General features: G+C 52.7%; 1 protein-coding gene across 17 annotated transcripts; it reads left to right on the forward strand.

Moving 5' to 3' along the window:
* Window positions 1-3,424: 3,424 nt before the first annotated feature.
* Window positions 3,425-27,203, forward strand: MAP7D1 (MAP7 domain containing 1). Of its 17 annotated transcripts, none has more exons than XM_079130172.1 (18): window positions 3,430-3,768; window positions 17,274-17,624; window positions 17,814-17,882; window positions 18,396-18,559; window positions 19,196-19,310; window positions 20,729-20,839; window positions 22,004-22,126; window positions 22,223-22,389; window positions 22,488-22,633; window positions 23,587-23,909; window positions 24,197-24,374; window positions 24,457-24,595; window positions 24,695-24,799; window positions 25,049-25,102; window positions 25,279-25,324; window positions 25,424-25,514; window positions 25,628-25,821; window positions 25,992-27,203. In XM_079130172.1, exons 1-18 carry the CDS (start codon window positions 3,723-3,725, stop codon window positions 26,000-26,002), a joined length of 2,433 nt encoding a protein of 810 aa, XP_078986298.1. In that variant the 5' UTR covers window positions 3,430-3,722; the 3' UTR covers window positions 26,003-27,203. The 17 variants fall into 17 exon arrangements, with proteins under 17 accessions (XP_078986297.1, XP_078986294.1, XP_078986295.1 ...); XM_079130174.1 differs by having other exon boundaries at window positions 3,432-3,768; window positions 19,196-19,301; window positions 25,282-25,324; XM_079130173.1 differs by having other exon boundaries at window positions 3,433-3,768; window positions 25,282-25,324.
* The last annotated feature ends 535 nt before the right edge of the window (window positions 27,204-27,738 follow it).

Here is a 27,738-nt window from a genome sequence, read left to right on the forward strand (position 1 = left end):
ATATTTTGTATCTGGCTAGTGGAGTCTCTCTCTCTGCTTTCTGATCATCATGTGAGCCTCTTCTCTTCACCACACTCTTCCGCCATGATGTTCTGCTTCACCTCGAGCCCCGAGGAATGAAGCTGGCTATCTATAGACTGAGACCTCTGAAACTACGAGCCCCAAAATAAATTTTCCTCCCCTAAAATTGCTCTGGTCAGGTCTTTTAGTTACAGTAACAAAAAAGCTGACTAAAATAGCACCGCTGGCATTCTGCCTCGGTAATTCTTCATTGTTGGGGATGCGCCTGTGGGGTTGTAAAGCAGCACCCCTGGATTTCACTCACTAGATGACAGTAGCTTCCCTAGTTGTGGCAACCCAAGCATCTTTAAGGCTTTAAGTGGGTGTGGTGGTGCATGCCTGTAATCCCACTGACTTGGGAGACTGATTGCAAGTTCAAGGCCAGCCTTAGCAAACTAGGGAGAACCTCTCTCAAAATTAAAAAATAAATTAAAAAATTTTAAAAAGGCCTGGGAATGTTTAAAAAAAAAAAAAAGTCTTTAAATATTGCCAAATGTCCCCCTGCATGTGAGTGAAGGGGGACAAAATTACCCTTGACTGAGAACCACTGACACAGGCTAATAATACCATACACTACCTCTTTCCAATGAGCTTCCCCAGTTCTAAAGCCTGCTTGCCCCTCTGCTGTTGAAGAACTCTTTGATCTTCAGCAATTCCCAGGATCTGCATTTCCATGTCAATGGCATTTAAGTCCTCACACAGAGGCTATCCCTGGCCTGGTTCTCATCTTCAGTACCATTTCCCCTTCTGCTATTCTTTTTTTGGGGGTTACTGGGGATTGAATTGAGGGGCACTCAACCACTGAGCCACATCCCCAGCCTTATTTTTTGTATTTCATTTAGAGACAGGGACTCACTGAGTTGCTTGGGGCCTCAGTGTTGCTGAGACTGGCTTTGAACTTGGGATCCTCCTACCTCAGCCTCCCTGCTGGGATTACAGGTGTGCACTCCAGCGCCTGGCCCCCAGCGCCTGTTATTCTTGAGCTCTAGCCAATGTGGATGTCTCACCATTCCCACCTGTCCATCTGTAGCCCTGCAGTAACCTCAAGACCAGTGTGAATGGTGGGGAAAGAACCACCCCAGAGGATACTCCCTATGTTAGGTTCCATTCCTGAATTTTCTGGAGTCTATCCACTGCCTGGCTCAGGGTTGGCTTGATCGGCCCTGAAAGATGCAAATCCTGAGGATTCTGACTTCACAAAGGACAGGGGTGGATTCCATTATCCACATGGTCCCCTCACCCAGCAGATGGTATGATAAGCAACAAAGATGGGGGATCCATTTCCCATCTTAAACTTCTTTTGCCCTCAAAGCCCCCTCATCATCCAAACCATCATAATCATATTTATTAGTACTTCCTTTTCCTTCTTTTTATTTTGGTTCTGGGGATTGAACCTAGGGGCACTTTACCACTAAGCTACATCCCCAGTCCTATTTTTATATTTTATTTTGTAACAAGGTCTTACTGAGTTACTTAGGGTCTCACTAAGTTGCTGAGGCTGGCTTTCAGTAAGTGATCCTCCTGCCTCAGCCTCCCATCATTGGGATTACAATCATGTGCCACCTTGCTGGGTTTATTAAGCACTTCCCGTATGCCAGACTCTATGCATTGCCTTATTTAATTTTTTTTTTTTTTTTTTTTTTTTTTTTTTTTTTTTTTTTTTTTTTTTTTTTTGGAGGGGGAGGTAAAGGGAATGAACACAGGGGCACTTAACCACTGAACCACATCCCCAGCCCTATTTTGTATTGTATTTAGAGACCAGGTGTCACTAGTTGCTTAGCTCCTTGCTTTTGCTGAGGCTGGCTTTGAACTCGTGGTCCTCCTGCCTCAGCCTCCCAAGCTGCTGGGATTACAGGCGTGTGCCACCGTGCCCAGCTGCTTTATTTAATCTTTACAACCTCCCCATGCTACTTCATGGCACTATTATTTTCCCGATTTTATAGGTGAGCAAGTTGGATTTCGGAAAATTTAAATCACTAGTTTAAGGTTACTGGCTTCTGTCCCAGGCCTCTATCATCATCTCTCTCTCATGTCACTTCATCCCTAAGCCCCCGGCTACTCCCATGTTCCAGGACAGGCAGCTCCCAGGTTGCCTTAGATCCTTTTGTTCCCCACCCTCCCCCTTTAAATAGCTGCTCTCTAGAATTGCTCCAAAGAAGGGTATCTGAGGGGCTGGGGTTGTAGCTCAGTGGTAGAGTGCTTGCCTAGCACGTGTGAGGCACTGGGTTTGAGCCTCAGCACCACATAAAAAAAATAAATAAGGGTATTGTTTCCATCTACAACTAAAAAATATTTAAAAAATAAAATAAAATAAAAAAATAAAAACAAGGTATCTGGCAAGAAAGGGGGCCCCCATCTCCCTGGCTGGACAATGGAGAACTAGAAAAGTGAACTTCTGGAGGTTAGGACAAAGGGCAGGGACAGGGTGGGCAGAGCCCAGCTGCCCCTCCTCCTTCCTCCCTTCAGTCAATCCCTATAGCGGCACCATCATCGATCTACTTTCCCAGCAAGCTCCGGACTCTGTCCCAGGCTGGGCCTTAACTTGGCTTGAGCGCCTCACCTCTGGCATGGACAAGGGGAATGGGGAGCTCACTCCAGAGGGCTGGGAAACAGGCCTACCTTGAGGAGGGGGTGTCAGAAGGGAATCACCACCTCCTCCTCAATAAGCCCCAGGGGAGAAATCCTGGGAACTGGGAGCTGGGGGTGGGGGTGAGGTGTCTTCTGGTGAGAGTGGGGGAGGTTCAGGGCCAGGACCACCCAGTTTGGAGCCGGGAAGAATCCAGCAGATTAGAGACCTGGATAAAGCAGCCGTGCAGGGCTGTAATTACCCGCAGAGGAACCGGGAAGACACCAACCCTAGGATGCTGGAGGAAGGGCGGTAGCAAGGCGCCCAAGTCTCTCCCCATCCCAGCCATCACCAGAAGAAAGCATAACCCTTGAGGGCTCTCTTTGCGACCTTCCTTCATGCCACCCGGCGTCTCCCGGGCCGATTTTGATTGAGGTGGGTTTGGGAAAGAATTTGGACTTAAAGGTGCCCACTCAACACCAAACCATAGCCCCCAGGATCCAGTGCGAGTTGCCAGCCCCACTCCCCACTCCTCGGGTCCCAGTGGCGGGTGAGTCACCGGAGCGCTCCCTACATAGTCCTCTCGCGCGGTGGCGCGTACCAACGCGGGACCGCAGGGGGAGGCATCTCGGTCAGCGTCCTCCTGGAGCCGCGGCGCCCCCTCCGCCTTGGTCACAGAACAGAGGTCCAGAGGCTGTGAGCGCCACGCCTCAGGGCGGGGGCGGGCCTGGCAGGGTGGGCCCGTGGTGGCTCTGTCCCCGGACGCTGCAGGGACGTCTCTCCCTGCGTCGCACTTGGTACGCTCCAGCAGAAGAGGCCAGGCCCAGCCCGGGCGGTACAATAGGGTTGGGCCGCGGCCGGGACTGGGCCGGCGCCGGGCAGGGAGCAGTATTTCGGCCGGAACCCACAGACACTGGGCGGCCCGCGACCCCGAGCCTCGCAGGCCACCAGCCTCGACTTCCCTGGAGCGTCGGCGCTTCCAAGTCGTTGCCCGCCAGGCGGGCCCGGCGTGATGCGCCGCGGGACCCCTGCCCTGGCTGCGGGCCGCCGCCGTCGCCGCCGCTGAGACCCCAAGAACCTCAGTGACGCCGCAGCCATGGAGAGCGGCCCGCATGCGGAGCCGGGTCCCGGCGCACCCCCAGGTATGCGGAGAACCACGCTTAGGCCAGGCGGGAGGGAGGTCCAGGGCCGCCGGGAGGCGGAGGATGAGGCCGGCTGCTGGGCGGGTACCCCTCCCCCGCCGCGCCCTCTGACCACTTGAAGTTTAAAAATAAAGGCTGCGGCGGTGGCCGGGGCTCGGGGCCACCGACGCATCTTCTGACAGCTGCCCCCTCCCCCACCCCGGGTGCCTGGACACACGGGGAGGCGGGATCCGCGGGGACCAGCTCGGGAGTTGTTGGAATGACCCTTCTACCGCAGCCCAGTGCCATCTCGCCTTCCCCGCCCCCACCCCTCTTCCCGATCCACCCGATCGTCTTCTAACTGAACTGGGACGTCTGTCCCTCTCCCCATCCTGTGTGGACACGTGTGACCCTAGCCTGAATGCGTGTTAGGGGTCCAGATTCTCAGGCCTGGCGCCCTCATACCGAAGCCTAGGTCCTAGTGCCCCAACTCCCAGGCCCTGGCCCAGACCTCTCCCCCACCCCATCCGTCCAGCTGCCGCGCAAAGGGCCTGTTGCTGCTGCGAGCCGGCCGGGAGGGGAGGGCAGAGGAGAGGGAGGTCTCTAGTGGCGGCTGCCAAGTAACCCGCCGGATAAAGGCGAGGGGGAGGGGGAGGGGGAGGCGGCATTGTTTGGGGCGAGGGCGGGAGCTGGGGAGTGGGCCGCCTCCCCAGCAGCCAGGCCTACTCCGGATCCCACCCAGCCTGATTTGGGGAGGAGTGGGGCATAAGTAAATCTGCTTGTCCTGCTGCCCTCGTGCCCAGAGACTCTGGGCCTGAGTCTCACACTGCAGAATGAAGGTTCCTAGTCTGGACTCCCGGGACCTGCCACATCATTCTTCAGCCTGAGGTTTTGGATACCTCCCCCTTACTTACAGAAAACACACATACACGCACACTCACACTCACACTCACACTCTCCAGGCCCCAGACCACCAAAGCTCCCCTCCCCACCCCACACCCCACCAACCACCAGTGCCCAGGACTTCTGCAAATCCCATTCGATCTAGGAGCAGCTGATGAGGGGGTGGGGACAGGTTTCTGGTTGGCCTGGTGTTGGAGGGAGGGCTTTTTCTCTTTCTTCCTGGAAGGGGAGGGAAGAGCATGATTACTGAGGACCCAAGTTTTGTTCCCACTGACTCAGGGGGGAGGTGGCCCTGTCCCCACACCCCCATGGAGTCGCAAGCCTAATCCCAGTCACCTCCCTGCTCCCTGGGGCGTGGAACCTGGATGAAACAGTGTCTGTGGGTGCGCCTGCTTGTGGGTGGGCTCCTCCCCATGCCAGCACTGGTGTGTCGAAGGGACCCTGTGGGTGTGGGAGCTGGGAGGTCAAGGAGGGGAGGCTACTGTCAAACTGGTGGGTTTCAGGAGGCTTGTAGACTGTGCTGGAAACAAGGGTGTCTGGATCTGTTTTGACTCTTCTGATCCTGGGAAGGGATACCCAGGGAGGCCCAACCTGGTCCATCCATCTGCTTACTGGCCCTCTGTACCTAAGGGTCCCTGGGCACTGGAGTATACATGGGATGGATGGAGTGGTGACCTAGAGGACTTGAGAATGGCTAGATTATAACTAGGACACTTGGGTGGGGGCCTGGACTGCATATGAGGGTATGATGGGATTCTTGACTGAAGCAGCATCCTAAGTGAGGGTGGGGAGCTGCCTACGGGTCCTGGATTGGGAAACTTGTATACACAGGGTCTAAATGGAATTACATGAGAACTTGGGTCAGGATGGTGGCTAGTCCCTACACAGAGAGAAGCCGAAGGTGACAGGAGTCCCAGTGAGACAGGGCTTCCTGGGAGTAAATGTTGTGCCCACAGCATGTGCTGTGGGAGAGTCTGAGTCTAGGTCTGAAGCTCTGAGTGCCCGTGATAGGCCCCTGGCCACCAGAGTTACCTCTGTGCACTTGCGCACGGCGAACTAACAGAGGTAGCACAGGGTAGGGGAAAGTATGTCTCCTGCTTTTGGATTAGAAGACCTGGGTGGAAATCCCAGTTAGACATTTGTTGACTACTCGACTAGAGCAAGTGATTACCTCCTGGAGCCACAATTTCTGCCCCTAGAAAATGGGGTAGTGTTATCAACCTTGTGGGGTGTATGTGAGAGTTAGAGATGATGAACCTGAAGGAAACTGGCACGCAGACACCAGACACCCACAATAAAGTGTTATTACCATTATTGTGGTTAGGTTCATTGGAACTGGTGCCAGGAGGGAGGTATGAAATATGGGGGAGGTGGGGGTGGGAATTTGTTTAAGAGCATAGACTCTGGAATCAAACAGTTTAAGTTCCACCTCATAACACTACTGGGTGACTTCCGGTAAGTTGCTTAACCTGTCTCAAGTTTTCCGTTGATAAAATGAGAATAATGTTAGAAATGATCTCATAGAGACATTAGGATCATTAAATGAGATGAATACTTTAAGTTCTTAACCTAGGCCCTTGAGTGGAATTAGTTCTCAATAAATGCCAGTGCTTTGATTTTTCTTGGTATTATTTCTAATTCATTCAGAGGCCTGAGGAGGAGATGTGATGAATTAGAACTTCAGGAGGCAAAGAGGACAGAGGGACAGGGGAGGGGAGTGCTACACAGACATAAACCAGGGTCTGTCTGGGGAATTGAGGGGCCCTGTACCTTATGGGATAATGGGAGTAGGCACAGCCATCCTGCACACTGTGCTGATGTGCCACTGTGCCAGCTTGGTGTTGGCCCTGCTGACCCAGAACAGGGGCCCTACCCTGGGATGGGTGGGAATGGGGCCGGAGGTTCCTAGCCTGGTGTGGAGGGGAAAGCAGATGTGTTCACTGCAGGGATGTTTGCCTGGGGAGCCAGGTGTAGTGGTGATATGGTGGACAGTGGGCTGTGCTTGTGGAAGGCTTCGTGGAGAAGGAGGTGTTTGAGGTGGGCCTGGAAGGATGAGTAGAAGCTGGGACTGGCACAGTGGGCCACAACTGTACATACATCAGCTAGCCTGACTAGCACTCCACACTGTCCCTCCTTGGGCAGGAGGATCCAGTAAGGAGGCCTCTAAAGAGCCCCTAATGTGTAGTCATGCATATGCAAATGAGGAGGAGGGGCTCTAGGCCAGCTTAGCTCTCCTCCCAGGATGGGCACCTGCTCTTGGTAGGGCAGAGGTGAGGGAAGGGGCTGGAAGCTGAAAACAGGGCCCAGATTAAAGTGGTGGCACTTGAGGGCTATCAGGGCAGGTGTCAGGACTGACCAAGCCTGGAGGCAAGCAGCTTGAAACCTGTCCTTGGGTCCTTGCTGGGCCTTGGGGCCAGGGAGAGAGCCAAAGAGCCAGGCTCAGATAATGCAGCTTTGTTGGCTGGTGTTAGCTCTGCCTGGCACCCCAGGGCACAGCCTCCAGTGTTTCCTCCATCACCTCTCAGCTGCAGCTCTGCCCTGAGGGGAGCAGAGAGCCTGGTAAGGGGGTGGGGATCAGTTTTGCTGCCCTCCATCAGTGCTCCTCACCACTCTAGGAGAAGAAGGTGTGACATAGACTCCCTGGTAATCCAAGTTATCTCCCATCTATTGTCTCCCACTCCTATTTGCTAAGGGCTTTCTCTGTGCCAGGCGTAATGCTCAGCATGTTATGTGCATTGTCTCATTTTGTTCCTCATTGTTTCACATGACGATCCCATGAGTAGAACTAATATTCCCATTTTACAGATGAGACCCAGAGAGGTGAAGTTACTTGCTTCAAGTCACACAGCTAGGAACTGGTAGAGGCTGGATTTGAACTCAGTCTGTACACCAAATCTCTATTCCGAATTATCATTGCTGAGCCAACCAGTGACAGGGTCTGGCCTGTTTCTCTTCCTTAACTGGTCTCCTGTGGGCATCTTGGTCTTGGGAACTACCTGATCTTTTCTCTGGCAGGCAGAGGAAGAGCCAGCACAGCCTCTGAGTCCCCTGTGAATCCTTCCTGGTTGGAGTCTGAGCAAGTTGGACCAGAAGGCAATCACAGGCCCAGGTGGTGGTGACAATCTAGCTAATGGGCCATCCCCAGAGCTTGACCTGGGGCTGGACCTCTACCCTCCGTCTCTAGGCCCCTGCCTGGGTTTCCCTGCTGAGGCTCAGGGAGGGACGTGGTGGAGCCTGGCTGCGGGATGGGGTCATTTCCTGCCGCCTAAAATAACAGGAAGTGGGTGCTCCTGATTGGAGACTAGGAACAATGGCCGTCAGCCGGGCCAGAGAGCTCCTTCAGATCTGCAGTGTCGTAGGGCTCCTAGCGTTATCAGACTTTCTCATCCACAGAAGCCTCTGCCTGGCCCCAGTGCCCAACAGCCCAACTGCTGGGGCAGGCTGTGACCTCTCAGTCATTCCCTCTCAGCTGCTCAGACTGGTCCAGGGCAGGAGTGATGCTGCCCTTAATAGTCTCCCTGTCCCGGTCCTGCAAGTAGGCTCCCTAGCTTTGTCTTTGCTAGTCCTCCCCATTCTTCCAGCCCAGATCTCTCCAGAAGGCAGGGAAATCCAGGAAGCTGCCCCTTTGGATAGCAGACTGGGTAGAGACTGTCACGCCAATGGCTTCCAGACCCCACCTTTGCTACCCACCAAGGTGTGTGGCTTAAGCAAGTGTCATTATCTCACTGAATCTGTTTCCTGGTTTGTAAAGTAGGGTAATAATAATATCTACCTTATTAGGACTGGTGAAGTCTGAATGAATAATGAGTGAGCATGTTTAGCTGGCCTGACCCAAGCTGAGCTGTCCTTGTTGTTAATCAGACTTTCCCCAGTCCCAGGTAAAGAAGTGCTCCCAAGTGAGAGGGCAGAAGTGACCAGGATGAGGCTGGATAAATATATGGGGGACATTGAATAGCTGTACTTATATGTGTCTCTGAGGCTTCTCTTGTGCTCAGAGGGGATACCTGGCTGTGTGTCTCTCTCTGTCCCAGGTTGTGTGTGTGTTCTCAATCCCAGTGTTCCCTGTGTGTTGTGAGAGAAAGCAAGACACAAAACATTGCGGCCATATATGCTGTTTGGTACCTCTCCTTGTCTCTGCTGTGTGTCCTTGTCTATCTGGCTGTGTGTCTTTGCCCTCTGCCTGCTTCCCTGTCTTCCTTTGTCTGGTCTAATGTTGTCACCTCAGCAGTCCGGAGGGCTCTTGCTAGAGGTGCTCATCTCTGTGCTGTCCCAGTTGTCTCTTGCCTCTGTCTCCTGCATATTCTCCTCCTGGGGTGCTGTCTGGACCCCCGCTGCTCCCCTCTGCCCAGGTACCTCACTTCCTGCCTCCTGGTGGCCAGCCTGGGCAGGAGCCTACCTTCCCTGCATTCCTGTGCTCTGAGCTCAGGGCCTGTCTGCCCCACCTGCACCCTTCGCTTTTGTGGGGGGAACCTCCCCAGGGAGTCGACGAATCACTTCCTTCTTTAGGGAACAGACAGTAGCCTCAGGGAGGGGTGATATGACCATATGCCAGAAACAGCATGACATAAGGATTTTGTCATCAGACAAAGCTGGGTTCAAATCCTACCTCTGACTCTGACATGAACAATCCACTTAACCTGTCTGAGTAACAGTTTTCTCACTTGTAAAGTAGGGGCCATTCGTGGTACTTTTCCTTTTGGCTGGTCATAAGACTTGAATGAGATAAGGGAAGTGCCTGGTCTGTGATAGGACCTTAATAAATTAGTTTGTTTTGTGGGGCACAGTGGTGGTGGTGCAGGCTTGTAATCCCAGCCACTAGGAGCTGAGGCAGAAGAAGGATTGCTAGTTCAGTCAGCCTCAGCCACTCAACAAGACCCTGAGCAACTCAGCAAGAGCCTGTCTCAAAATTTAAAAAAGGGCTGGGCATGTAGCTCAGTAGTAAAGTACCCCTGAGTTCCCCAGTAACCCCAAAATTAGTTTATTTCCCTACCTGGATTTAGGAGGCGAAGCTGTCTGGGGACACACAAGATGCTGATATGACCATAATATTTAGGGTTTAGAGACATTTAGGCCTGGAGTACGTTGGAATCTGACTGCACCATCTAGACAACCTTCCATAGTACCTCCACCCACCCACCCATCTATCTATCCATCCATCCATCCATCCATTCATCCATCCATTTATCCATCTATCCTTCTGTCCATCCGTCCAAGTATTCATTAACAGACATAGGGCTCGTACTCTGTGCCCGGCAGGTCCTGTATAAGGCTCTGGGGTTGCAAAAAGGACCAAGACCCAATCTCTTCTCTGGATCCCACACTGATGGGGGGAAAGGGAGGGAGATTGAGTTATTAGTGCTGCGATTGGACGTCTGGGTATGACGGTGCAGCACATTCCTGTAATCCCAATGATTTGGGAGACTGAGGCAGGGGGATCGTGCCAGCATTAATAGCTTAGTGAGGCCCTGTCTCAAAAAAAAAAAAAAGAAAAAAAAAAGAAAAAGGAGGGCTGGGAATGTAACTCAGCGTTTTACCTAGGTTCAATCCCAGGTACCAAAAAAATTAAATAAATAACTAAAGTAAGAATGACTGGAGACGTGGCCCAGTGGTAAAGTGCTCCAGGTTCAATCCCCAGGACACAAAGGAAAAAAGAAATGTGACTGTGTGACCCCAGCAGGAGTTGATGGGATGGGGTGAGGGAGAGAGGAAGAAGGGACTTCCAGCTCCACAGGGTGGTGTAGGGAGCTACTACCCTCAACATGTCACTGTACTCCCAGGGACTTTGCCCCAATCTTTCTGCAGATCCCAGATGCAGTCCCTTTTGGGAAGACAGGACTTTTTTTTTTTTTTTTTGTACCAGGGATTGAACCCAGGGGCTCTTAATCACTGAGCCACATCCCCTGCCCTTTAAAAAAATATATATTTTATTTAGAATTGGTCTCACTGAGTTGCTGAGACTGGCTTTGATCCTCCTGCCTCAGCCTGTCGAGTCCCTGGGATTACAGGCATGCTGCATTGTGCTGGGCAAGACAGGATCTTTTGACCCCACAGTTGCAAGCAGATCCTGCACCTTTGCCCTGCTCATGCTCTTTGTGCCAAGAAATAAATACAAACTATCTGTCTCTTATCCAGTTCTTAGCAAATACTTCTGGTGAATATCAATGTAGCAGAATAAAACTGACAGTGCTTAAAACCTCAAAATCTGGCATAGACCAAAAATAAGATAAAATTAAATAGCCAAGGGACACATTTCTTCCTTCTTTCTTCTTTCCTCTTTTTTTCTTTCTTTCTTTTTTTTTTTTTTTTTTTTTTTTTTTGGGTGCTAGTCATTGAACCCAGGAGTGCTTTACTACTGAATTACATCCTTAGTCCTTTTTTCATTTTTAATTTTTATTTTGAGAGGGGGTCTTACTACGTTTCTAAGTTGCTGAGGCTGACCTCAAATTTGTGATCCTTCTGCCTCAGCCTCCCAAGTCCCAAGTCTCTGGGATTACAGATGTGTGCTAACATGTTCAGCAAAGGATCACATTTGATGACATAAAATGGGATAATGAGAAAGGACTCAACAATACTTTATAGATAATTAACCAAGGGATTAATTTGGTTTAATACAATTTGTTCCCAATAACACTGTCCCAGTGACATTTCGTGGGAGTTGGCATCATTCTGAGGAAATATTTGTATTCAGGGTCAGTAGCCTGCCAGGTCACAAGAGGAGTTCCAAATGCCCTGTTCGCCTCCTGTGAAGTTTTTCTTGTTCAGTTGCCGGAGCAAACACTCAGTATTATTTTTGTTAACTTCTACCTGAGTGCTTTAGAGTCCAGGAAGCAGCCCAGACTCTGCTTCCCCTCAAGTGCTGGTCCTCTGTGCAGTAAGTTGCTGCCTGGACCTACTCTTCATGAGAGTAAAGCTTTCCCTTCGTGTCCCCTGCTTTAGGTGAGGGCAGCCTCATGGTGGAACACTTTGTCTCATTCAGTAGCATTTCTGTGTTTCCGTGTCCCCACAGTGGGAGCTGCTGGTGATGCCTTGGTGAGCAAAGCAGAGGTGGCTCAGCCATTCCTCTCAGTCTAGGAGGAGGCTGACAGTAAGAAAGATTAGAAACACAACAGCGACAGTGCTCCAGATGAAGGCACATGAAGCCAGATGTGTACACTGGAGGCATCTATCCTAGTCAGAGAGACTGGGGAAGGTCTCCCCAGGGAAATGATGACTAAGATCTGAAGGGTAAGTAGGAGTTAACAAGAAAGAAGGGAAAGAGCATGTGCAAAGGCCCTGTGGCAAGGAAGAAGCTTGAATGATTATCAGAGTTAAAGAAAAGGTCAGTGTGGCTGGAGTTCAGAGAATGAGTGAGAGGAGTAGGGTAGAGAGATTTAATATGTGTGGTGGAGGGGAACAGGGACTTCAGAATGGTGCCAGGCTTGTAGATTAGGTTGAAGCATTTTGCCTTTATCTCCAGAGCAATGGGAGTACACAGCCTGGTGCTGATCCCAGCAACTCAGGAGGCTGAGTATGGAGAATCTGGAGTTTGAGGCCAGCCTCAGGATTAGCAAGACCCTGTCTCAAAATAAAAAAAGCTGGTGATGTAGCTCAGTAAAGCTCCCCTCCATTCAATAAGCAGCACAAAAATAAAGAAGGAAAGAAAAGATTGTTCTGGCTGCTCAGGAGACAGCAGTGGAGTGGGAAGAGGTGTGGTAGAGCAGGACTTTGCAGTCCTCCCAGTAAGGAGGGTGATGATGCTCCCTGCTAGGGTGGAGCACATTTGTCTTCATTCCCCAATTATCTGTGGAACATCTACATGCCAGGCTCTGTTTGCCTTAGCGTCGAACAATTACCAAAATGGGCAGAAATGTGTGCCTTCATGGAGCTGGTAGTCCGGTGTTGAGGAGTGTTAGAATGGGGGTAAGCAGCCAGGCAGAATGGAGTCCACCTGCAGTCCAGCTACTCAGGAAACTGAAGTGGGAGGCTTGCTTGAGCCTAGGAGTTGGAGACCAGGCTGGGCAGCATAGCAAGACCCCATCCCTAAAAAGAAAGCAAAAGGAAAAGAAAAGTAGTGGTGGTAATTCAGATTATAGAGGAAAATAGCAGGAAAGGAAAGGGAGATTTTCACTGCAGTTCATAGTTTTTTGTTTTTCTTTCTTTTGGTACCAGGGATTGTTTTGCCATTTGGTACTAGGGGTGTTTTGCCATTGAGCTACATGATTTTTTTTTTTTTTTTTCTTTTGAACCAGTCTTGCTAAGTTGCTTATGTCCTTGCTAAGTTGCTGGGGCTGGCCTCAAACATTATGATCTTCCTGCCTCAACCTCCCCAGTCACTGGGATGACAGGCATGTACCACCTTGCCCAGCTGCAGTTCGTAGTTTTAAATAAGGAGTCAGAGAAGTTGTCATTAAAAAAGATACTGGAGTGAAGACCTAAAGAAGGTGAGGGAATGAGGTCAGCAGAATCTGGGAGCAGTGACTTCCCAGCAGAGAGGACAGTAAGCACAAAGAAGGGCTTCAGGACTGGTGGCTGGAGAGACTGAGCAGGTGGAGATGGGGAGGAGGAGCTGAGGTCCAAGAGACCCCTGACTGGAGACAAGGGGGGATCCCCTGGAGTCTTGCAGGCCGCAGTAATGACTTTGGGTTTTCCTCCCCACAAGATGGGGATTTTGGGGAGGATTTTGTCAGGGAGTGGCATGATCTTTTAAACAGAATCACTCTGGCTGCCATGTTGTGAGAAGACCAAAGGGAATACAGAGCGGGAGCACGGAGTCTTTTGTAAGAAATGATAGTAGCTCAAGTGGAGGTCATGGGGGTGGAGATAGAACTGATTGGGTTTGGGATATATTTTGAAGATAAAGCCAAAAGCATTTGCCAAGAAATCAGACGTGGAGGGGGAGGCAAGAAAAGAGTCTAAATGACTTGGAGGCCTAAGGAGCTGGAAGCTGGGGTTGCCATTAACTGAACAGGGAAAGCTGGAGGAGGTGTAGGGTTGGGGGAAGAGGAGCCTGAGTTTGGATGTGTTAAATTTGGGGCATCCAGGGGTGTCAAGTAGGAGTTGCATGAGCGAAACTGGTCCTGGAGGGAGAGGTCTGGGCTGGAGAAACAAATTTGGTTGTCATCAGCAAAGGGATGGTATTTAAAGCCCTGAGTCTGGATGAGATCACCAGCGGAGAGCGTGGGGACAGAAGAGGTGAGTTCCTCTGCTGTGCAGCTGAGCCCTGGGGCAGGCAGCTGGAGAGGTTAGCAAGTTAGGGAGGGGTCAGCAGAGAAGACAGCAGTCCCAGCCAGCAAGGCAGAAGGAAAACCCAGGACGTGTGGGCTCCAAAGCCAAATGAGGCAGGCATTTGAGGGAGCAGTGAAGGGTCGACCGGTCGACCTGTCAAATGGCAGCTGATGGATGAGGATGGGAAATGCGCTCCTGGACTTAGCGACATGGAGGTCACTGGTGACTTGAGAAGAGCCTGGTCACCACGCAGTAGAGTAAAGGCCTGACAGAGTGGGCTCTCGGTAGAGATCAGAAGTGGACAGATTGTTCCTGGCAGGTACTGCTTAAAGAGTCCCTGGTAGACCCTCTCACATCTGTACCAACAACTCGGTGAGGAAACTGAGTTTGCCCAGGGTTCCACACAGAGCCAGGATCCCACTCGGGTGTGTCTGAGTCTGTAACCTAAGACCTTTCCACGCCCAGGGCATGTCCCTTGCCAGAGGCCAAGCTCCTCCCAACCTCCTGCACAGGGCTCGTCAGGACCTAGTTGGGGATTCACTGTCTTGCTGGGTGGGTGTGATTTGCCTATGTGTAGACAAACACCCGCCTACCAGTTTTCCTTGCAACACCTGCCGCACGCACAGGTGCTTAGAGAAGGGCAACACACAGACCTCGCCCTCAGCCTTTAAAAGGAATGCTTACATGCCCAGATGTTGGCCCCAGACAGTCCCAGGTTCAAATCCTTATTCTGCCACATACTAGTTTTATGACCCTGGGTAAATCAGCTAGTGAGGTGCCTTGGTTGCCTCACTGTATAATGGGGTAAGAGTCTCTGCCTCTCAGCGTGGCTGTGTGGCAGGGTGCTTACTACTCACTGATGGGCTGCCACTAGTTTTGTTGCCCTTTGACATTAAAGAGTTGCAACTGCTGATAAACTGGTTGGCAGTGACCAGGCATCTGTTTGCAGCTGGTATGGGGAGAGCTGAGTGGCCTGTCATGGGGCCTAGGGGTCTGGCAGAGTTGGAGGGCTCACTGGGAGACTTGGCCTCAGCTGGGGCTCTGACCTGAAGCTCAGGTAGCCGGAAGGGAAGGAATGAGGGGAAATAGCATAAGCCTGAGACAGACGCAGGAGGGTCCCCTGTCTAAGGGTATCGGTTCTGGTGGTAGACACTGGCTTCAAGTCTGGGCCCCTTCACTTACCAGCTTTGTGACCTCAAATTACTCTATCTAACCTCTCTGTGCTTTACTTTCCTCTTTGGTATGAAAGAGATGTTTATAACATCTCTAAATATTGTCAAAGAAGATTGAAACAAGTTTGTGTAAAATACATTGCGCACACAAAGATCTTGATAAATACATAGACTGTTAATGGTTAGTAACATTCATCACAATACTGTGAAGGAAACCATATCTGCACTTCATAGGACATGAGTTGTGGCACAGAGAGGGTCTGTCATTGGCCCAAGGTCACATAGTTAGTGGGGAAACTAGAATTCATATTGGAATAATCTGGCTTCAGAGACCAAACCAACCCTTAGATTCCCACCTCCATGAGAGAGGCAGCTAGAGTCCAAAGACCTTCGGGCACACACGTTGTCATCCATAGGAATGGGGAGTTTATCACACCCACAGAGGATTTTAATTTCCAGAACAGGGCCCTAGCGTGGTGGACCAGGCCCGCAGTAAAAGCAAAACATGCTTCCCTAGACACACCTTCACACAGATGCTGCCCTGCTCTCAGTGGTGGCTGTGTCCCCACCCATCTCTTCAGTGCCCAGGGGATAGCAGCAGATGGCATCAAGGCTCAGCAGGCACAGGATACTTTTATTTATTTAATTTTTTTAGTTGTTGACCTTTATTTTATTTATTTATTTGTATGCGGTGCTGAAACTCGAATCCAGTGCCTCACACATGCCAGGCAAGCATTCTACCACTGAGATACAACCCCAGGCCCCTAGCCCCCCACTTTTTTTTTTTTTTTTTTGCAGTACTGGGGATGGAACTCAGGGCCTCACCCATGCTAGGCAAGCACTCTGCCACTGAGCTACACTCTCAGCCCTTTTGTGTTTTTATTTTGAGAAGTTGCAGAGGCTGGCCCCAAACTTATGATCCTTCTGCCTGAGTTGCTGGGATTATAGGCATTGCAGAGGATCCTTTTTTTTTTTTTTTTTTTTTTTTTTTTTGGTACTAGGATTGAACCCAGGGGCACTTTACCACTGCATTACATCCCCAGCCCTTTTTATTTTTCAATTCAGAGACAGGGTCTCACTGAGTTGCTGAGGGTCTTGCTAAGATACTGAGGCTGGCCTTGAACTTGTGATCCTCCTGCCTCAACCTCCCTAGTAGCTACAATTAAAAATGTGCACCACTGCACCAGGCCAGAGAATACTCTTTGAGAGACCTGGAGGCATCACGAGACCCATAGGGAAAGGGGGTGTAGTATCACTACTGACACATGCATTGCGTTGAGCACTCCATTGACAGCCCCTCTAGCTTGGGCTCTTTATACCTGTTTAGATATGAAAACAGACTCAGAGAGATTGAATGGCTTGTCCAAAGTTGCCTGTTGGGGAGGTAGGACTTTCCTCCCTGTCTGGCGTGGTGAAATCAGAACTGGGCCCTCAGCTGATTGTCTGCAGCTTGTCTTCCAGATACCCCTTGACATGCATGTGCACACATATGTACATGCATATTTGCCAAATTGTCTTCCTCACTGGCACTTTGGTGTCTTGTAGAAGGTTCATGAAATATTCATGTCTTAAAAGAAGAAATCTGGAGGCGGCTGGGGAAAAAAGATGTAGATGGAGCCGGCTGTCCACTGCACTGGGGACTCCAGCCACACAGGCATCCAGCTTGTGCCCATGCTTCTGTCCTTCCTCCTAGTCAACCCCATGTACCCCACACTGGCACCCTCCACAAATTAGACCTTGGCCTGGGCACTGAGACCCAGAGGTAGAGTGGAAAGGTGAGGTTGAAGACATGAAAAACTGTCATTACCATTTGGGGCATGAACAAGTGCTTTAAATTTTTTCTCAGTTTTTCCAACACACCCTCCTCCTTTCCACCCCTGTGCACACGCTGTTCTCCGCCAGAACCCTCTTCTCCTTGCCTTGCCAACTCCGACTCATCCTTGTGATCTCGGCTTGGTTGCTACTTCAGGAAGCCCTCCAAATGCAGGTTAACCATCTGTGCTGTGCTGCCCAGGATGGGGTGCTTACCCTCTCCTGGCACTGCCTTGCTATTTGTCTACCCCGCTGGAGAGTGAGCGCCTCAGAGGCAGAGATTCTGTTGTTTCCTCACCATTATATTATCAATGTCTGGACCACACTGGACCTGACAAATGAATAAGTCCATTGGCAAGGGAGAGAGCTCTGTATTGAACTGATGGCCCAAACATACAGTCTGACCCACTCTCCCCTCTTGTGTTGGTCTTTCAGCTGTGGTAGCCAGAATCCCCCCAGAGCCAAGACCTTCCCCAGAAGGTGACCCTTCACCCCCACCGCCACCACCACCAATGTCAGCCCTAGTCCCGGACACCCCCCCGGACACCCCTCCTGCCATGAAGAATGCCACTAGCCCTAAACAGCTCCCAGTGGAACCAGAGAGTCCTCCAGGGCAGGTGGTGCCTAGGCCAGCCCCCCTGCAGGAAGAATCCCCTTCCTCGGAAGCAAAAAGCCGGGGACCCACCCCACCAGCCACAGGCCCACGGGATGCCAGGCCTTCTCGAAGGAGCAGCCAGCCGTCCCCAACTGCAGTGGCAGCCTCTGACAGCCCTCCCACCAAGCAAGGTATGTGTGAAGTCCCCGGTCTTGGGCCCAAACCCCTAGGCTTGTGTTCTAGCACTGGGAAGTGCTGCCTGAAGGAACCCCATTTTCCCTGGAGAAAATGGTGAGGGAGAGGGGCAAGGCCCAGAGGGAGCCCCAGGCTGACTGCTCCTTGGGGAGTCTTTTTGACCAGCTCATGTTCCTTCTGCTAAGATGTAAAGAAGTCGGGAGAGAGACACAAGCTGGCAAAGGAACGGCGAGAAGAGCGGGCCAAGTATCTGGGTGAGTGTGGGAGGCATGGTCGTCACCTCCTTCAGCATCTATGCATAATGCTGCCACTGCGCGGACCCTTCATGTGCACTCTGCACCATGTCATTTAATCCTCTCCATCCATTTTGAGGAGGAAACAGAGGCTCGGGGAGATGAAGTTATTTGCCTAAGCCACACAGCTAGTGCAGCAGCTGAGATTCAAACCCAGAGACCTCGGCTCAGCCCAGATCCATGTTCTTAACCACAATACATGGAAACCTGTCCAGGAGGTCCCCAAGTCGGATGGGGATCTTACATCGGCGAACTCATTTCTCCTTCAATCCAGAGAAGCCGGAGGCCAGTGCTGGAGGAATAGGCCTCCCCTGAGGCCTGTCTTCAGGAAACCCTTAAATGGGAGAGGGGTTCTGGGAGCATAGGCTCCCCTAGACAGGCAGAAGAGAGAGCACCCAGGGCCCGGGTGGCAGGGAGGCGTTCAGCCCAGCCTGCCCAGAACCCCTCACATGCCGTGGCTGCTTTCCCCCACAGCGGCCAAGAAGGCAGTGTGGCTGGAGAAGGAGGAGAAGGCCAAGGCGCTGCGGGAGAAGCAGCTGCAGGAGCGCCGGCGGCGGCTGGAGGAGCAGCGACTTAAAGCTGAGCAACGCCGAGCTGCCCTGGAGGAGCGACAGCGGCAGAAGCTCGAGAAAAACAAGGTGCGCCGGTGCTGGTTGGGACTGGGCCTCCACGCTCTGCCCGCTTGTGCCTGCGTGTCCTTGGATTGGAAGTGTGAATGCACATGGTGTTCGTGCCTCCATGAGGTCTGCCTGCGTGGTCCCCTCTGTCCCTGGGTTACAACGTCTGGACATCTATAACTGCAGCCACCTTTGCTCCCCTATGTGCCACTGTGGGTCCCTCTGACTTTGGCTGTGTGTGTGTAGACATGGGTCTGTGTGTATGTGCCTAGCTCTGCCACATGGGTAGATGCCTGGCTCTGCCAGGTGACCTCAGGCTAAGGGAAAATAGCCCCAAGGTCAGGACCCTCCATGCCAGTGGGACATAGATAGCCCTGCCTAGGAGCTTTAGGCAGGGAGTCCCACCCCATCCTCAGAGAAACAGCTCATAACACCCAGGAAATGACTCAGGCACAGTGAAAAGCTCTCCAAGGAGTCCGAAGGGATCTGTTGCACTTGTCCTTAATCACAGCAAGGATTCAGTAACCTTGGTTACCTGCAGTGAGTCAAGAGAGGCTTGGGTAGGGGGAGGCATTGTCACAGGAGGAAGAAGGCTGTCTCTCAACTGTGGTGGATGATTCTGAGCCCAGACTTCTCTCCTCTCCTGCCTGCTCCCAGGAGCGCTATGAAGCAGCCATCCAGCGGTCAGTGAAGAAGACGTGGGCTGAAATCCGGCAGCAGCGCTGGTCCTGGGCAGGGGCCCTGCACCACAGCTCCCCAGGACGTAAGACCAGTGAGTGGGCTGCAAAGGGCTGCTGGGTGGGTGGGCAAGGCTGAGGCCTGGCAAAGTGGGGAAGGGACCAACTTCCGTACAAGGAGGTGGTGGCTCCCTGCAGCATTTGTGTCTGGCTTCTCGTGACTTATGTTTTCTGGAATGGTCTGTAAATTGAATTGTCCCTTCCCAAGGACTTCCACTATCAAGTCAGAGATGAAGTCTCTTCATTTGGTTTGCTCCTCAGACCTCGGTCATTTTAGGAGTAGCCTTCTTTGCTTCTGTCAATTACTATTAGTTGATGATACATAAAAGAGGATTTTAATGCTCTGCAGACACTGGATATTTAAAGAAAACTGTCACCCCCTCTCTTGGAAGGTAGATTTTTGTCTCTGAGTTCTCTTCATGTAGGCTCATCATGGATTTTGGTCTGATTATTTGCTGGCATGTATGTACCAGTGTTTGGATGTCTTTATGCAATGGCAAATTTCAGTATTTTTAGCTCTTAACTTCTGGTGTATGTGCTCATGGATCTGTATTGTGTAGCTTGATGTGTTTGCAATGGTATGTTTGTGGCCTGGTGTACCTCAGTGAGGGCTCCTAAGTCAGACCGACTGGGGCTCCAGCTCTGGCACTTGTGCTATGACCTTTAACTTCTCAACATCTCACTTTCTTCGTCATGAAATGGGGATAACAATGCTACTTGCCTCCGAGATTGTAGGTAGATGTTTGGAGGATCAAGTGAGGTAACAGGTGTGTGGTGCCCAGCACAGTGCCTGGCACATGGTAAGCATCCATGAATGCTAGCTGTTATAACTATCAGCCACGATTAGGTTGCTTCAGTGTGTTCCTGCTTCGTGTGCACCTGGGTCTGACACCTTGTCTGCTATTCGTGTTTCTGTCTGTGCATGTCTGCACACACATGTGCATATGCATAAGTACCTACCACTTTATATGCCTGTGTCTGCATGTCTTTGTCTTTATGTGCCTGGATGAATATGTGGGTTTGTGTAAGTGACTGTGTGGGTTCTTCTGTTCAGGAACGTCTGCATTGTCCCAGTATGTGGGTGTTGTATCCATAGTGCCTTGGCTGGGCAGTGTCAGCAAGTGCCAATGCTGGGTGGTTATGGGGAGGGGTTGCGGCACCCAGCCCTAGGGAATGGCTTCCTTTGGTCTGGCCAGGAAGGCTGTAGTTTTTCTAGATTCACACCATCTCCTCCCTCTGCTCATTCTCTGTCGGCTCCCCCAACCCAAGTTGTCTCTGATCACCTACCCCTCATCCTCATCTTCCTAGGGCCAAATTCGCCTCCTCCTCCCCATCCTAGCCTGACCACTCCTCCCTCTCCCCCCTGCCCTCGGAGCATCCTGCATGGAAGGCCTCAGTGCCCCCCCTGGCTCCCGTCTGGCCCGGCCCTAATGCCGTGTCTTTTCCCCTCCAGGTGGGAGCAGGTGCTCCGTGTCGGCAGTAAACCTGCCCAAACACGTGGACTCTATAATCAACAAGCGGCTCTCAAAGTCCTCTGCCACGCTCTGGAACTCCCCCAGTAGAAGTAAGAGAAGGCCCAGCCTTCCCCCTCTAGAGCCCCTTGTAGCCCCCACCAAGCCTCCTCCAGAGCTCAGCAAGAACATCAGTCCCTGGAGCCCTCACATACTCCAGGTCCCCATCCCCATTTGACCCCAACCAGGGCTTTGTGCCCCTCTGGGGAGCCGGCATTTGGGTCTGGACCCTGAGGACAGAGTGGTGCGCCCTGCAGGAGAGGAGAACAGAGACAAAGGACAATAGCCCACAGGGCAGAAAGCCTGGCAGGAGCCTCAAGAGCAAGTTGGGGTAGTGGCTGGGGGTGGGAATGGCCTGGCAGCCTTATCTCCAACCACAGCCAGCTGGCCTCAGCCAACCCCAGACAGATGGCCTGGCCCCCATGTGTCAGATTGGCCTGGGTGCTGTGTGGGGGTCATTCTGGCTCCACCCTGGAGGTCCACACAACCCTGCCCTCTCTGCCTTCAGAGCCCCAGCCAAGGCCTTGGCTGGTTCCAGAGTTGTGGCCAACCAGGGTGGCACAGTCCCTGTGTTCCCACCATGCCCTGGTGCTTACATATGAAAGGAGCCATGGTAGGAGTTATTTATAAGTTTCTCTAGCTTTTATTTGGTTGCTTTGTTGCCTAGCAACTAAATCAGCTGCTGCACCAACCCCACCTGACTGAGGCTTAAAAATAACCTAGCAGCTGAGGAGACAGAGCAGGGTGGCCTAGGGCAGCCAGGCCCCCTTAGCAGCCTCTCCCTGGCACAGGACTTCTAAAGACTGGATCAGAGGGGCACAAGGATCCTCGCTGTCCCAAATCCACAGGAACATGCCTGCCCTAGGCCAGCACTCTAAGAGCAGGAGAGGCAGGACCATACAGAGGGACATGGGAGAGGCCCCTTGTTTCTTCCACCAATCCCGCAGGGTTCCTTCTTATGCTCACAGTTCTGAGCCCCTTCATCTGGGGACATTGGTAAGAGGAACCCTGAAGCCATGCAGGGTTTTGCCCTGGGACTGTTTTCTTATCTGGGTTGGCAGTGGAGGTCTAGATCTTGGGAAGGACAAGCGTGACCACGCGTGACTCAACGGGAGATTCATCCTGGATGAGAATCCTTGGACTCATCTTGGGGACAGTACCCGTCTCTCCTATACCTCTGCCTGCAATGACCGGCTTCTTCCGTGTTCTCCCCCTAGATCGCAGCCTGCAGCTCAGCGCATGGGAGAGCAGCATTGTGGATCGTCTGATGACGCCCACCCTCTCTTTCCTGGCTCGGAGTCGCAGTGCAGTCACATTGCCCCGCAACGGCCGCGACCAGGGTAGGGGCAGCGGCTCTGGGAGACGCCCCATAAGGGGCCGGGCAGGGGCCGGCCTAGCGCCTGGGCCGCACCCCGACCGCACTCATACTTCCGCAGCCGTGCCTGTGTGCCCGCGCTCGGCCTCCGCCAGCCCCCTGACACCGCCTTGCAGCGCCCCCCGGAGCGTGCACCGCTGCACCCCGGCTGGGGAGCGAGGGGAGCGGCGCAAGCCCAGCGCTGGGGGCAGCCCCGCTCCGGCTCGCCGCCGGCCAGAGGCCTCTCCGGTGAGTGGCAGCGCAGGTGGGAACGGCTGCCTGCAAACTGGAGCACAGGTGCACTGACCTTGGCACCCTTCTCCGCTCTCTTCCACCCTCCCTGCCAGGTGCAGAAAAAAGAGAAGAAGGACAAGGAGAGGGAAAACGAGAAGGAAAAGAATGCCCTGGCCCGGGAGCGTAGCCTCAAAAAGCGCCAGTCGCTACCTGCAACCGTGCGGCCACGTCTCTCTGCTGGCGCCACCTCAGAGCTCAGGTGGGCGCGCCCCGATCCCAGGCCATGCATGCACTCACTCGTTCACAAGTACTTGCTGGGCAAGCATTCTAGAATGAAAGTTTCTTGAGGGCAGGTTCTTATTTTCTCTTTTTTCCCTTTTTCTTTCTCTTTCCTTCTCTTTTCTGTCTCTCTCTTCCTCTCTTTTACTTTTCCTTCCTTTCTCTCCCCCTTTCATGTTTTGATTACTGAAGTGCCCCAACACCTAAAACAGTGCTTGGCCCTTGGTAAGCACTCGGTATATACTTGCCCAAGGAAGGGCTGACCTGCCAGGTCATGTTCTGGGTGCTGAGGACACTTTGGTGAGCTAAACCAGGCCCAGTATTTGCCCTTATTAAGAGTGCAGGCTATTGAGACAGACATTAAAAAAAAAAAAAAACTCACAAGTCGGGTGCACTGGCACAGGCTGTAATGACAGTGGCTTGGGAGGCTGAGGCAGGAGGATAGTGAGTTCAAAGCCAGCATCAGCAACTTATCAAGGCCATAAGCAACTTATCGAGACCCTGTCTTTAAATAAAATATTGAAAGGACTGGGGATGTGGCTCAGTAGTTTTGCACCCCTGTGTTCACTCCCCAGTAACAAAAAGGGCGGGGGGGGGGGATGGCTGGGGTTGTGGCTCAGTGGTAGACCACTTGCCTGGCATGGGTGAGGCACTGGGTTCAATTCTCAGCACCACATAAAATAAACAAATAAATAGTAATAAAGGTATTGTGCTCATCTACAACTAAAAAAAAAAAAAATTACAAAGAAATCTCACAAATGATATATAATTACAAACTGGAGTATATGCACTAAGAGGAAATGATACAGTATTGTAAGAGCAAATAGGTGGGGGAGGGGACATTTCCATGAGGAAGTGACATGCTCAGGTGGTTGTGTGTGCATGCTTGAAGGCTCTCTGCTCTCCAGTTCTAACCCTCATCTTCTCTCTCAGCCCCAAGTCCAAGGCCCGGCCATCCTCTCCTTCCTGGCACAGGCCTGCCTCCCCATGCCCCAGCCCAGGGCCAGGACACACTCTGCCTCCAAAACCACCGTCCCCCAGAGGCACCACTGCATCACCCAAGGGTCGGGTTCGGAGGAAGGAGGAGGCAAAGGAGAGCCCCAACACAGCAGGGCCCGAGGACAAGAACCATAGCAAGAGCAGGGCCAGTGACGAGAAGGAGCCAGCAGCCCCAGCCTCACCAGCACCCTCACCTGTGCCCTCACCCACCCCTGCCCAGCCCCAGAAGGAGCAGCCCATAGCAGAGATCCCTGCAGGTGGGCATGAGAGGGTGGAAAGATAGGGAAGGCAGCTTTGCCTGCCTAGGAGGTGACCGGTCAGGGGTATGGGCCACCAGACATGCCTGGGGACTGGATGTTGGGAGACAGGAAGAGGGGCTCCTGTCCACATCAGGGCCAGCCCTCAGAACACAGGCCACTCAATGTGGATGGCAGCAGTTCAGTGGGTGGGTTACTCTGAGGTCCAGGAAGCAGGGCTTTGCAGGGGTGGTGGAAGTGCCTGGACAGGTATACACCTGACTCCCTGGTCCTGGATTCCCCTCCAGGTACTGCTGTCCTGACCTCACCCCCAACGCCCGCTCCCCCAGTGACCCCTAGCAAACCCATGGCTGGCACCACAGACCGAGAAGAGGCCACTCGGCTCCTGGCTGAGAAAAGGCGCCAGGCCCGGGAGCAGCGTGAGCGGGAGGAACAAGAACGGAAGCTGCAGGCAGAAAGGGACAAGTGAGTGTGCCCTCACGGACTGAGGGGACCCTGACGGGTCCTGGAGAAGAGGCTCAGACTGAACCCCATTCCCGTCATTCAGGCGAATGAGGGAGGAGCAGCTGGCGCGGGAGGCTGAGGCCCGGGCAGAGCAGGAGGCTGAGGCCCAGAGGCGGGAGGAGCAGGAGGCCCGAGAGAAGGCACAGGCGGAGCAGGAGGAGCAAGAGCGGCTGCAAAAGCAGGTGCCCCAGCCGGCGGGAAGGCCGGGGTTGGACTTGGGCACCTCTGAACAGAGGGAGGGCTGGAGCCAGGTGCCCAAAGCTCACTGTGGTCTTTGGCAGAAAGAGGAGGCTGAAGCCCGGTCACGGGAAGAAGCGGAAAGGCAGCGCCTGGAGAGGGAAAAGCACTTCCAGCGAGAGGAACAGGAGCGGCAGGAGCGCAGAAAGGTGTGTAGGGAACTGGTGGGGCTCGTGTGGGCGTGGCCTGCATCCGGGCTGGGTGGGGCTGCAGTCCAAGGGGCTAATTGAATGCAACCAGAGCGCCCAGCCTGTAGAGCGTGGGATGAGGACTTGGGGCAGGTTCTGACTCCTGGCCTGGAAAGGGCTGGTATGAGCTGGGGGTGGCTGATGGGAGGTTGGTGGGAGGTTTAGGATTAGGCCGGGGCTTGGGCCTAACTGTTTGGGGCCTCCAAACAGCGTCTGGAGGAGATAATGAAGAGGACTCGGAAGTCAGAAGTTGCTGAAACCAAGGTCAGAATTTCTGGGTTGGGAGTCGGGACTGGGGAGAGGAGGAGAGGAGGCTGAGGAAAGAAAGGCGTCCAGAGAAGGAAGGAGGGTCTGGGGGCGGCTGCGAGGGGGAAGAGGTGAGGACCACAGTCAGGTGGGTCCAGATAGCCCTTGAGTCTGACTGCTGTTCCTCTTCAAAGCAGAAACAGGACAGAAAGGAGACAAAAGCCAACAATTCCGACCCAGGTAAAGCCTCTGTCCCCCTGTCTCCATCCCCCTTGCCACCCCCAAACTCCAGCATCACTCACTAGCCACTGGCTGATGACCCTTCCTTCCCTGTCATAGATCCTGTGAAGATTGTGGAGGCTCGACCCTCAGGGCTGCAGAAGGAAGCTGTGCAGAAAGAGGAGCCAGCTTCCCAGGAGCCTCAGTGGAGGTACCAGCTCCCAGCCTCAGGGACCCTGAGCAGGAAGGCAACCTTAGGCTGGACCTGTGGAGTGGCCTGGGGACTGGGAGGCAAGGTGCCAACTGTGGCCCCCTCATCCACAGCCTACCAAGCAAGGAGCTGCCTGGGTCCCTGGTGAATGGCCTGCAGCCTCTCCCAGCGCATCAAGAGAATGGCTTCTCCCCCAAGGGACCCTCTGGGGACAAAAGTCTGGGCCGAACACCAGAAGCACTCCTGCCCTTTGCAGAGGCAGAAGCCTTCCTCAAGAAAGCTGTGGTACAGCCTCCACAGGTCACAGGTAGGGACCTCTGGCTCCCGGACCCAGAGCCATCCCTCCCAGCAACCTGACCCCCTCCCCTACCCCACCCTCTCTTCTTAGAGCTTTGCCAGAGGCCCTCTCCTGCTCCACCTGAAGACCCCCAAGAGGCAAGCTTTGCCCTGATTCTTCTCCCTCCCCCTTTCCCCTAGAAGTCCTTTAGGGGGTTGCGCTGGATCCAGGCATGGCTGTGAGGCTTCCTCTGCATCTTCTGCCACGATGTCTGGAGGAGAAAGAGACAGAACAAAGATGGAAGTGGCCTGGGCCCCTGGGGGTGGGTCCGCTGTGTTGTTTTTAATCTGCACCTTATAGGCTGATGGCTCTTTGGCTGGAGCCAGACCCTGCCCCTCAGTGCATCTGTGTGCTCACACGCGCAGACACCCCACATACACACACATACACTCACAGCCTCTCTGGCCTCCCCGCTGTGGGGAGGGCCACCTGTAGTATTTGCCTTGGTTTGGTGGGGTACAGTGGATGTGAATACTGTAAATAGCTTGTGCTCAGATGCCTCTGTGTGGAGGGGGCAGGTGCAGGAGGCAAACCCTCCTTCCAATGCTCCCTGGGGAGATTGTCCTCTCTTCTATTTAACTGTAACTGAGGGAAAACCCAGGCCTGGAAATGGGGGGCACCTTGGGCCACAGGATACTGGTTGCTTCAGGGGTACCCATGCCCCTGCCCTCACCTGGAATCAGTGTTATTGCATCTGATCAAACTTCTCCAGAAATAAAGTGAGAGTAATTCTGCCAAACCTGTCTATCTTTGGAGCTGGCGGTGAGGGTGGGAGCAGGTAGACTCCTGAGTTCTAAGAAATGAAGGAGCCTGGGGCCTCGGGGTACTTACCCGTACCTGCTGGTACCAGTCCTGGACCCCCTGCCCTATGGTCTTTCACTCATTTATTCATTCAATAAATATTGTCACATCTATTCTGTATCAGGCATTGGGCTACATAACATAGATGCAGTAGTAGGAAAAGATGTGACCTCTGTCCTTGTGTGTCACACTCTAACAGTAAGCACCATGGGCACTGAGGGCCACCTACTTGACATCACCACTTCCGCATTCCACACAATCCTGATTTGTTCAGATACCCTCCTCCTCCCAGACCCCACCCTGTGCTTTAGCAGATCCCAGCTCCAGAGATCAGTCATGATTGTGGTAAGCCAAAAGTGATGGTCCCAAGTCCCTCATGAGCTATTGATTAGGCATGAGCATGTGGCACAATTCCAGCCAGCAAATGTGAAGAGAATTCACCTGAGGGCATCTGGGAAAGACTTTCTCACTTGAAAAAAACCACAATGTAGAAGCCATTCCCTATGATGATCTGCCCAATGTCCCCTGGCATTCACATCCTTATGTGGTACCATATCGGGACAGGGTGGGGCCAAGTTACCAGTAGAATACTGCAGAAGCAATGGTGTGTCACTCTGAGACTAAGCTATGAAAGACACTGAAAGACCTGTCTTGGTTGTCCTCTCTGTCTTGGGTCACTCACCCTGGGGAAGGCAGCTGCAGTCCTGAGCTGTGTTGTAGAGAAGCCCACATATCAAGATACCGAAGTCTTCTGCCAGCAACCATGTGAATAAGCTTGGAAGCAGATCTTCTAGCCCCGGGCCAGCCTTCAGATGACATCATTCCTGGCCAATAGTTTGGCTGTCACCTCATGAGAGACCCTGAGCTAGAACCAGCCAGTTCTAACTCTCAACTACTGTGAGATAATAAATGTTTTAAACTGAGAAGTTTTGTGATAATTTTGTCACGGGGCAATATTTAATACACATTATGAAGAGAAAAACCTGCTTGTATGATATGAGGTCCCACTGGGCTGCTTGAAATTGCTACAGCCACCCTGCTAATTAATCTAAGGACAAAGTCAACATCAAGGATGGCAGAGCAGCC

The sequence above is a fragment of the Sciurus vulgaris genome (genome assembly GCF_902686455.1).
Source record: "Sciurus vulgaris genome assembly, chromosome: 1".
Classification (NCBI taxonomy): Eukaryota; Metazoa; Chordata; class Mammalia; order Rodentia; family Sciuridae; genus Sciurus; species Sciurus vulgaris.

Bases quoted from the DNA above. Each gene is read 5' to 3' on its own strand.
- MAP7D1 (XM_079130158.1), top strand. From the start codon at position 3,723: ATGGAGAGCGGCCCGCATGCGGAGCCGGGTCCCGGCGCACCCCCAG. The intron at 18,560-19,195 runs GTGCGCCGGTGC...GCCTGCTCCCAG, and splicing joins AGAAGCTCGAGAAAAACAAG to GAGCGCTATGAAGCAGCCAT. The intron at 25,325-25,423 runs GTAAAGCCTCTG...TCCCTGTCATAG, and splicing joins AGCCAACAATTCCGACCCAG to ATCCTGTGAAGATTGTGGAG.